The sequence below is a fragment of the Haliaeetus albicilla genome, chromosome 11 (genome assembly GCF_947461875.1).
Source record: "Haliaeetus albicilla chromosome 11, bHalAlb1.1, whole genome shotgun sequence".
NCBI classification, from domain to species: Eukaryota; Metazoa; Chordata; class Aves; order Accipitriformes; family Accipitridae; genus Haliaeetus; species Haliaeetus albicilla.
Window position 1 is genome coordinate 10,648,136 of NC_091493.1, and position 12,009 is coordinate 10,660,144.

A 12,009-nucleotide genomic window follows, 5' to 3' on the forward strand; every position below is an offset into this window, starting at 1 on the left:
GGGTAATCTAAGGCCTTGTATATAGCACCACACAGTGTTCCTAGAGTATTTAACTATTGGAAAGGATTATTAAAGCTATTTTTAATTTTGTCCTATGTATAATAAATCACTAAAGATTAACAAACTGTTTATGACACAGTTGTTCATTTTAAAAAACATTTAAATTTAGAATTCCTGTCTTACTGTTTAGATTGGGGGAAATACACTGTGTACCATAATATATTTCTTGTAATAGGTATACTAAACTTTAGTTGCAGTGTCTTGCTAATGTAAAACTTGCTGATGTAGTTACTGGTTTTTAATAGATCATTGACCCGTCAATCAGACTCTGACCATTTCAGAGATAAAAAGCTAGGCTTTCATTGGCTATTATGAATAGAGCACCTTTCCACAAATTAAGAAATGGTGTAATAATTAACAGGTACAATGGATATGTGCATTCAGATTTCAGTTATCTTTATGAGCTTTAGCTCCTGTTATCTTTGGTGTAGTTAACCCCCTGTCTACACACATAATTTAACTACAGTATAAAAATGGATTTGCTTTGTGGCAGTGGCATTTTGCTAATATGATTGATAGGTTTTTTGCTCATTTTTTCAGATCTGTAATAAAAGTTGTTCTTTCTGACTTTTTCTTTAAAACAAGGCACAAGTACAAGAACTTCACTAACAAAACTCATTAAATAAGTAATAATACTGTTTTAAACAAGCATAGCAAAGATTCTTTAAACAATTTTGCATACAGAGAATTTACCCAAACTTTAAATTTTTTTTCTGATTTACGGACTTAAATGATTATAAGTACTGATGATTCCTGGTATTGGAGTTTAGTATCTTTGACCTAAGAAGTTGCTCGGAAATTGCCAAAGCAGGTCATTCAATAGTGGACTCATTAAGTGAACCAGGAAGTAGGCAGAGGTCACTTACCATTCCTAAGCTCTAAATTTCTTAAAAATCAAAATTTAGGTTTTGAAAATATAACTGATGTTTTAATTGCAAAAATTCATTAAATAACATTTATTCAGTTGCTTTAATGTAATATACTTGCACTGCAAAATATGAATCAGGAAAGAAAACTTTAAGTTTAGAGAAATTACAGAACTGGAAAGTTAAGGAACACTTTCTGAATTTAAGTATAACTCTTATTAATCTTTAAACATGACAAAAAACAAAAGAGAAGTGATAGTTAAAATGAGAGGCTGATAAAATACTATATAATTGGAAGTTTACCAAGGTATAGAAGTTATTTTTTTGAAAAGTGTTTGCCTGTTAAAAGTATTGTTGGCATCTTAATTAGTGCTATTAATCTGATTTCACATGTTTTATATGCCATACTCTTTCAGCTGTGTTCTTATATACCAGATATTTATTCAGAACACATTTGTATAGAGGCTGACATCTTTAGTAAACTCATTTTTATACTAGAAGTTGGCATAGCTGACATACTATTGTAAATTCAATTTAATCTATTTCAGGGAAGTTCAGTTGCTTAATGACATCAATTGTCCCTATATGTAGACAGTAGTAGATCTTAGCAGTGTTCAGTTTACTTTGTGATCAGTAGCTCACAGATTTTTGTCATGGGTGGGGTTTTAGTACTGTAGTAAATAAGTCACCATTTATTATTCATACATTTTTGTCATGTCAATGCTACTTAGGTATAAGGTGTGCTTATAAAAGCAAATGCTCAGGTGCTTGTCTAAAAAAAAGTATTTTCAAAATGCTCAATATTAGTCACAGATCTTAGTGTGTATTTATAAATGTAGATGTAAAAAGATGAGTTATTCTGGAAGAAAACGCAGAAATTTTTCAATTCTATTTGGCAGTGTCATGCCTGCTGTAGCTTGAGTCCAAACCACTGCAGTTGCAAGACAAATAAGCTTTTTTTTTTAGAGTACACTCTGAGACTATCAGGTCCACAAAATTAAATCCTCAAGGAAAAAACAGGTGAAAGGGGCACAGCAGTTGTCTTTCTTTCCTATTTGTAATATCTCAATACATGTCCAAGTAGGTAGTTTACTTCTTCATAGAAGATGAGAGCTAGTGGGATGCATTTCTGATCCAAGAGTGGCTTACATTGAGACTCTGGAACCTTAGCCTAACCTCATCTTCATAAACCTTCTGGTTATTTGTTCCTTTATTTTTAATAGCCTGTTCTTTCATTAATCTTCTCATGCTGCAATATACCCTTACTTCCTTAACCAGAGATATATATATAACTACTTTTTTGCTGTAATCTAATCCTCACACAGATACTACTTAATATTGTAGTGCAAGCGAAACTACTTAAAGCAAACCACAAAACTGATTAATCTGTAACAAATGAAAATCATTAAACAATTCTGCTGTAATCTTTATCTTCCCATTTCTGTTTTTCCCTTATTTAAATTTGAAACTAAAACTCTTGTTTTGCCACAAGGATCTTATCTTAACGTAAGAAGAATTCATCCAGTTGAATCTCAAGGATAAAAATAAAAAATAGATTTTGTGAAGACCACAACTATGCCAAGATATAGCTTTGTTTAATTCAGACTCTCCATAAAGAGTTTGTGTATATATAGGTATACTGAGAAGAAAATTTGGGGCTATTGGGATGCATTTAGATTTACAATTCATTGTTTTCATAGATGGGTAAAGCTTTCCATTAAAAGTAATACAGTAGTGCTTGGGAATTAAAAACAAAGCTAGTTTCCATGGTTTTAATATGGGGAGGAGACAGAACTACAAAAAACCCCAGGTTTGAATATGATTCTTCTGTGATATTTTTCCTTCAAGTGTTAACTGATTAATTCATTTTTCAATCCTGATTATAGAATACACTTCAAATATGATATGGGATATCTCTGGAAGTAGAGTGAAATACAACTGCATTTCTAGGATCTTAAACTTACTTTTATACTCAACTTCAAGCATTGAAAAGGTATGTTTAGCCTTTGAAATATATAGTTATCTCAAAGCTTTCCTGTGTTACTGTTTTCTTGTTTTAAGTGCAAAAACTTGCTCTAGTACAGTATGTGAAGCCCTACATTATACTTTCATAAAGTAATCTAGGACAGTTAACGGTTATTTAATTTTGAGTACTTTACACTATGGCATCTTAAGCACCAACTTTTCTATGAATACAAAATCTCTGAAAGGTCTTGCAACTCTGGGTTTTAAGCTGGCCTTTAAACATACTGTTATAATGATCTCATCTATTTAGCAACCAAATTGCCCTTCCAGCGTCCTCAGAACTCATTGAGAACTGAAGGATTTAATGGGCTCATTTACAGTGCAGTTGAATCTCAGTTCTTCCTTGTAAGAAACTTAGAAGAACTCTGTTATAAGCTTACTCTGAGGGTATAGAAGGCAGGTAAGCAAATTATTTGGTCCTGAACATATTTTAGTTCACTTGATTTCCATCTCCCTGAAACTAGATACACAAATGCTTGAGAATTTTTGCAACAAGACAGTAAGACTGGAATAAGATGGTATCTTATACCTGTGACAGGTTGGTATTCAGCCCTTTTAAAATTAGGTAAAGACTGAAGTGACAGAGCTGTTCGCCCTACCAAAGTCCAGTTCAGAAATGACTGATTATTTCATTAATCTCTGCATGGTATGCAAGTTCTTTAGAAATGGCATGGACTTGTGTCAGAACTGTGCTGTTCAACCTCTTTTGTACTATAGCACATATGTGGAAGAAATATTTTGTAATTCATTTGAACCTTTTATTCACATGAACCTCCTTATGAAGAGACATTTATATTGTTATGCTATAAAGTACCTAATTAAGAAAGCTACCCATCTGTAATGGCTGTAACCAAGGTAATAAATTTAAAAAGCTACCAGTAGACTTACACATTTTGAAAGGAAAGAAATTATTGAATCTCATCAGGTTACACTTCTAAAGTTCATTTAAAGTAGTGGTAACATTTTCTGTTTGTCATAGGGGATCTGTTACTGAAGTTGTTTTTACATCATGTATTGGGCAGCCTTTTATCTACAAAACTTAACCTCACTATCACTTTGCTTTGTCTTTCCCTTCTTACCTCATCCATTATTTCGGTGTTGAACTGTAAATTCTGTCTTTTTGGTTATTTGTATATTACCATTCTTTAATTACATAACTGAAAACTTTAACAAGTATGAGAATTGTCCTTTAAAAGTTGCATTCTTATGAGCCTAAATTTAAATGTACGACTGCAGAAGTTTGGATACTCCAATCTTTTATTTGTTTTGCAATGAGCATAAAACAGAGCGATACCAGTTACTGTGTTTTGTAGCTTCTTTGTATTATGGCATGATATATCTAATTTTAGTGGTTGTATATTGTTTTTCCAGTTACACCTATAGTATATCAGTGTTCCAGGATGTTTATAGTTTTTCCATGTTACTATGAGCTTTATGAATGTGCAGATTTATTGACCCCTAGTGGGTTGTTAGGAAAATGGCTCTTAATTTAATAAGTGATAAATGAAAAGTTAAATCTCTTTCAATGCTGTGTTTGTTTCAGTGCTCTTTTTTTTCTGTTTGCAGCTGGATTAGCTCCTGAATTTCATTTCTGGTGTTCTGTTTCCTACCTCTGCAGAATTGCCTATTGCAGCAACTTCTATTAACAGTGCTCCCAAAACATGTAGCTAGGTGTCTGCATTTTAATGAACACTGTAGCTGTAGCTGTCTATTTTAAAATTACAGTATAGCAGAAATTAAAAAAATAAAAAATTCTTTTGTATTTGTGCTGTGTAGGATGGGCTTATTTTGAATTAGCTAGAAAGCTAGTAACTTCTTGAGTAGTATGATATTATATAAAAGAATTAAAGCAAATTCTAAATCATCTGCTCAAGTTTCACAGACCTCTTCGTGCTTATTAAATAATTTTAATTTATTAGTAATATCCTGAAACTTCCCATTTCATAATATAATCACTAAATACAGAATTTTCATGCTAAAACAGCATGTAAGATATTGCATTTCTAGCAAACTTTAAACTAATTTTAAATAGGTCTAGTATGTTTAATCTTTTAGTTGAAATTGTAATTTTCTCGGAGATTAAATTCTCCCGTGCCATGCTGTGAAAGTTTCTTACAGGAATTTATTTCACATGAATTAAAATGAAGTACTGAATAGTGAATTCACATTTGACTGTTTAATTAGCAATAATAAATGAAGATAAGTCTGCTTAATAATTAAACTTAAATTGAACTTCCCTATAACTGTGCATCTGATACGTGTTTCCAAGTATCAGAATCAGAAATTAAGCCCTACTGTAAATTTATTTTTCTATGCAAGTTTGACACAATAAGTAACTTCCATTTTTTATTTTGTACATTTAATTTTACAGGTTTTTAGTAATAAAGTAATGTTTTTACCAGTTTAATTATGAAATATTCCCTTGAATTTTAGTTATTTCTAAAATGTTAAGAAAAGGCCAAATACAGCTTTTTGCATTTACTAATATTTAGTGTGCTTGTTGCATAAACCACATTGTTTAAAGTCAAACTTAACACAGCAATCAAAAATGTCAAAAAGATCTCAAATTCATATTTTTGTGGGAGCACCCTGTATTCCAGGCCTGCTGGAGGTGTCAGAGCAAAGCAGTTCAGCACCTGCTGCTGAAAAATGGAGAGAACTCCGCTGTTTGTATGATACACATAGTCTTTTTTCTGAAAAAGTCAAAGGTGCTGACCACTTAGTGTTTCAGGCAGAAAGCTCTGTAGTCACAGCAGTTCCTACAAATGATGACAGCTCTCAACAGTCTGAACAGGGGAGATTAATGGATACAAAAGAATATTTGTCTCTTGTATCTGCGGCAGTAACTTGTACCAGCACAGCTAAGACCACCGAAAGTTTAATTTATTCTGATTTTCAAATACCTAAAGACAGATGCACGCATGGAAATGTAAGCCAGGCTGCAGATCAACACCTTCCACAAAAATTTGCAGAATCAGCTAGACAAGATAAACAATCACATGGCTGTTGTTCAGACCTCACTGAAAGAAAAGCTAGTCATTTAGAAGTCAACAGCTCTGACATTTCTGATTTGGTTGCCAGTACTAAGCAGATTACCATACACCTAAGGCCTGTGGGACGAGGTGTTCAATCGGATTGTAGAAGTGATCAGCATGAACATCTAAGTCAATATCTGGATATGTTTTTCCCCCCAAATCAAGAGTTAAAACCAAAAGGAGAACCAAGTGATTGTTCAGACTTTGCAGTGTCAACAGATACTGAATTTCATAGTATAATGACATCAAGTCAGATGGCTGTTTTTGCACAAGATTGGAATGAGATGCAGAACAGAATCATAAAACTATCAGAAACAGGCAAAAAACCTGAAGAAAGGCAGTGTGATAACTTCCAATTTTTTTCTGATGTTGGAACATGTCTTAATGTGCCTGAAAATGAATATAAGGAAGAGTATAAAAGTTCCCTTGAACTTTTCAGCTCTGAGAATGATGGGAAAAATGTTTGCTTTGAAGCTGCAAAACAGGAAGGAAGTGCTCAGGAATATACAGAGAAGTCTCAAGAACTTAATGTTTCTGGTGAGCAATTGGTAGATGAAATCTGTATTGAACCATTGAGCTCAGGAGTATTGTGCTCTCAAGTAGACAGTTGTCACAGGAGCTCTTCTAAAATAGCCCGGAAGTGTGAAGATTCCTTTCATATTTTTCACTCAGCATTCAAAAGACAGCTGAAATCAAAGAGAGCTAAACTGAATTCTTCTCCAGCTGATCCTGGGGTGAAAGTGGATCAAGACAGGATGACAGTGTTCAAGAAACTTCAGAAGAAATTATCACCACTTAAGAATTGCTGCAGTAAAAATCAAAAGTACAATGTTTTGGTCACAATAGTACATCCTTGTCATATCAAAGAAATACAGGTGAAGAGTAGACCAAAATCTTCACGTAAAGTTCCTGTAGCAACAATTGTAGTTATTGACCAGTCAGAAATTGAGAGAAAGGTGGTGCTGTGGCATGGTGCTGCGTTTTGGTCACTCACGGTGTTTCCTGGAGATATTGTACTGCTTACAGGTGAGAATTCCTTTATTTGCCTTTTTAAAATGTGGATCTTTAAAATGCCTGTTTGAAATAGAACAATATGTAATCAGTAATTTGGAATCATGGCAAAGCATTTGTAAGTATCTTTCTTGCATCATTCAACATCACTTTGAATTCTCAGTCATCCTTCCAGTGGAACATCAGCTGTCCCACAGAAGTTTGCCCGTCTCTTACATGTCATCTTTGGTTTGAGACACAGCAGTGCCATAGGTAGTCAGGTGTATTCTGGAATTTGTCAGTGTTTTAAAACAGTTTTTTCTCAAAAGTACAAGTCCTATTACAAACCAGATGTGCTAGTTGTTTGATTTGTAGACTTCTTTGTAATTCTCTGCTGTTGGACCGGCAGATGGACCAGAAAATTGTGATGTTACAGTTGTCTCAGGGTGAGAAATACTTTTCCTCCTGTGAAGGACTTTGTAGCTTAGCAGTAGCATCTTGAGAAGGATCATGTTGTTAACTTGTAACTGACACAGACTGCAGGAATATAAAATGCTGTTTGCAGTTCACCTTTTTCATAACATGTCAGCTAATAATGAAGATTCCTCCTGATAAATCCTTTGTACTCTTTAATATCTAACAGGAGTAGAACGCTTTCTCTTTAGAGAACACATCTCATGTAAGAATGCAGTACTATAAAAATGAAATTGCACCTAATTTAGGGCTGGAGTTGACTGGAACTTGATAGTGATCTGTCCATTTAGGTTCTGCAATGTGCAAAAAATTACACAATATAAAATTGTTTGACTGCTACTACAGTTTAAGATGCCTATTTCTCTTTGTTAAGAGTTCTTTAAGTGCTTATAGGGAAGTGCAAAGGTAGATATTTGTCACGGTTTAACCCCAGCCAGCAACTAAGCACCATGCAGCTGCTCACTCACTCCCCCCATCCGGTGGGATGGGGGAGAAAATCAGGAAAAAAGAAGTAAAACTCGTGGGTTGAGATAAGAACGGTTTAATAGAACAGAAAAGAAGAAACTAATAATGATAATGATAACACTAATAAAATGACAACAGTAATAATAAAAGGATTGGAATGTACAAATGATGCGCAGGGCAATTGCTCACCACCCGCCGACCGACACCCAGCCAGTCCCCGAGCGGCGATTCCCCGCCCCCCCTTCCCAGTTCCTAAACTAGATGGGACGTCCCACGGTATGGAATACACTGTTGGTCAGTTTGGGTCAGGTGCCCTGGCTGGGCATGAGAAGCTGAAAAATCCTTGACTATAGTCTAAACACTACTGAGCAACAACTGAAAACATCAGTGTGTTATCAACATTCTTCACATACTGAACCCAAAACATAGCACTGTACCAGCTACTAGGAAGACAGTTAACTCTATCCCAGCTGAAACCAGGACAATATTTTAAAGAGATTGAAGATAAGTTGGGCTTTTTCTTTTCTGCTTAGACATTCTCATCTCAAAATACATCAAAAGTGTTTCTGGGTAAGCCTAGTACTTTACTAGTCATTCTGAAATGTTGCACAATAATAATTTACCCAATACAGTCACTCACTTCACTTATACAGTACCTGCTATGAGGCTATTGAATATTTTATATGAATTGAAGAATTACATCAAACTGAGAAAAATTGATTAACTCATTGTAAATGGTGTTGGCAGATTTAAAAAAAAAATCAATTTATTTCCAAGTGATATCTTTCAAACTCTTTCATACCTGTATGTATGATGGTTCTATAGTCAAGAAAAGTATGATACACTTCAATATTGTTGATACATGAGTTGATAAGGTTGCTTTTTTTCTTGCAGATATAATAATGTATGAGAATCTTTGGTGTGGAGAAATCATGCTGCAATCTACATTTGCCAGTCAGTTACTGAATCTGGGGAACTGCTCAGCTCTCAATCCAGAAGAATGTAAGATTATAGTGCATAAATTTCCACAAAAATCACAGTAAAATAGCTATTTAAAGTACTCTGTTTTGTTGGCAATGCCTCGTACCCAGGATAAAGTGGAAATGCAAGCAACTGAGGTGTACGAAACACCTATAAAGTATGACAGGAACACCTGTGGACAAGGTGTGGTCATGATGACTTCAGATAGGCATGTGTAGTTGATGGTAATGTTGGGTGGTTACCATTCAAGACTCTGAAAAACTGAAGAAACAGCAGTTATTCCAGGACTCAACCATAAGATTTCATGAGGATTAAATTTTTCACAAAAATTTTAGAGCCTTACAGAGTTAAGTAGATTCATGCAGGGAAAGTAACTCATTGCAGGCTATTAAGCACAGTCTTCAAAGATACCTGAACCACAGAGGGTTGGAGACTAAGGGGAAAATACAGTGGAAGTATCACTGTGAACTTGCATTGTTCTTACTGTCTTCCTGATGTCCATTATTGCCAGCTATTTAAGGCAGGTTCTGGGGTGAATGATCCAAGAGTGGCTGTTCTTCTTACCAAGCTATGATACAAGATTTCTTTCCTGTTTTTGGTGTAGTGTAAAATACTGTACTTGGTTTAACTTTGGGATGTTATCAAGGGGAGGCAGACAAAGTACAGTTTAATTTTGGATCAAGTGTTACACTTCTCAAGAATTTCTTTCCTTAGAATTATTGTGAAATGGTTTTGGTTTTGTCACTGTAAATATGTACCAACTGATAAATTTTGTACTTCTAAGCTTAAAAAAAAAAAGGGTGTCCTTTTTAACTTTGTTTTTTCATATAAGTTTATCCTATAGTGGATGGTGGTGTTCTCCATAGCTTATTGGCATACATATCATCAGAATTTCCACACTTTGGAGACATTCCACAAAGACAAGTTCAGAGGCTGGATAGTGTTCGGTATATGCAGCTAGACCAGCTCCAGGCAAATACATTGGTTCACTCTATCTTGAAAATTATCAACATTATTGTATTAACAGGTAAGTTCATGCACTAGACTTTAATTTCCAAAATTTCAACAATAGGTAAAACTTAAATAGTAATTTTGCAAGGCAATTCTGGTTGTTTCCCATTCCATACACCAGTGTTCAACACAGGAGTCACAAGTAAAACCTTTGTAATGTTCCATTCATGGGGGGCATAGGAGTTAGAGACAGAAAGGAAATAAAGACTGTAGTCAGCTTCTGAAAGGAGGTTATTGCACACTAGTGCTGATCCATAGCATACATGTGTCTGGGAGAAGCATGCAGGCAGTGGGCACTGATAATCAGTGTTGCTACTCAGTGAGGGATTGGTGTGTTTTCACTAGGGAATGAGTGCTCACCACAGACTGCAGTTACTAATGTATTGACTTGTCAGTGGGATGGCTTGAGCATCTCCACAGCTCCAAATAGTGTGGTACCTAATCTTCAATAAGACAGATGATTGAAGAGACATGCGGGTACAAAGTATAGTGTTGGGAGGTGGAATGGCAGCAGGAATATATTAGATATGAGGAGTGTGTGCTCAAAATCCTTTCCAGGAAAGATAGGTGTGTATAGCAGGACTGCTGAAAAGAAGGAGATGCTGCAGTTAAGGTAGCGGAACATAAATATGTTTTTAAATGGCTTTTGAAATTTGAGAGGTACATTCTTGCTGTAGACCACTGCTTGAGAAAGGGGGCTGGTTTATGAAAATGTCATGTGGGACAGTCAAGCTTTACTAATTCAAAGCTCACCTGCCAATTACATTCCATGTAAGCATCCTGTCATTAAAGGAAAATTTGATTGTGCTATAAATCATGTTATTCAGAATGAAATTACTGATTATTTTAATCTAATGTTTTAGGATTTGCTTGCCTTTCTTACTTTATAATGGAACTATGTTGCTCTCTTATAATGTTTTCTTTGAAACATTTCCTGTTTATTTCTTTCTATTTTTTTCTTACTTTGAATGAATTTTTAAAGCTAAGCATTCCTGGTTTTTAAATATGTGAAATATTTATTTATAATAATCCTTGTGTGCCTTTTTGTACAAGTTCTTTTTGATTTTCAACACTGGAAAATGCACAGTGTGAAACTACTAGATATCGTACTGTGATACTCCTATTTATTCCACATGGGCACAACAGAGAAAAACCTCATTAATATAATTTGTTTTGGAAATCTGAGTTTCCTGTATATTTTTTTATTGCAAAGACTCCTCTCCCCCAAAGAATCATGGTCAACAGTCCATGTACTGATTTGAGTTTATTCTTCTGTCACACATTCCTTTTCATCTAATAGTGAATGCAGTTATTTCAAGATTCCTTTTGCTGAAGCAATTTTCCATGTTAAAATTAATAATTTGTTTCCATTTCTTCATAATCAGACCTTACAGCTGCTTTCTCGCATCATCTCCACCTTCTGAAATGAACAAAACCAAATTATCTTGGGGCATTCTCAGTATTTCATGTAGTGGCTTGCCATTGTTTTTTAACATGCTTCGGGCAGTTGAAGACCACTGTTCCTACCTGGAAAAGCAGTCTTCCTCTCTTTTTCCTGCATAACTGTTCTGATTATCTTTTCTTTACAGTATCACTGTTTCTTAGTGCTTGACTTAAAGCTTTGCACATAAATCTGATCATATTGCATTATCATCTTGTATTCATAAGATTCACATTTTTACATAGACTGTCAATATCATGTTTATTCATTATAAATGGAGAATTTTGAAGATAGAAGTCTTCATAATTTATTATTGTACATAAATCTCAGAACTGTTAGATATTTAAAGCAAGAGTTCTTGTTCTAAAATTATTTATAAAAAATATTGTGGTTTTAGTATGCAGCTGAAACTTACAGGTAGTATCCTGGGTAAGAGTGCTGTAGAGCTCCTAATTGTTTCAATTTATATGTACTGTTACTAATCCTCTTAGTGTGCTTGTACATTGACTATAGTTTCCTTTTTTATGTGAAAAAATTCTAGAGAAATGTTCCTCTCAGTGTATTCCACAGAAGTTACAGGAAATTTCCGATTATGACAGTTTGTTGAGAGTTTGAGTACAATTTCTTTCTACTTATACCAGTCAGGATGAGTGGGAGCTGA

The 12,009-nt window shown here is 34.6% G+C and overlaps 1 protein-coding gene across 11 annotated transcripts in view; it reads left to right on the plus strand.

The window, feature by feature from the left end:
* SHLD2 (shieldin complex subunit 2) overlaps positions 1-12,009 on the plus strand; it is a 43,966-nt gene that overhangs the window by 19,611 nt on the left and 12,346 nt on the right. For all 11 annotated transcript variants that reach the window (XM_069796109.1, XM_069796115.1, XM_069796112.1 and 8 more), the window contains 4 exons: positions 2,813-2,919; positions 4,518-7,012; positions 8,810-8,917; positions 9,729-9,923. In XM_069796109.1, coding sequence (XP_069652210.1) covers positions 5,500-7,012; positions 8,810-8,917; positions 9,729-9,923 — 1,816 coding nt within the window. In that variant the 5' untranslated portion in view covers positions 2,813-2,919; positions 4,518-5,499. The remainder of the gene's footprint in view (positions 1-2,812; positions 2,920-4,517; positions 7,013-8,809; positions 8,918-9,728; positions 9,924-12,009) is intronic.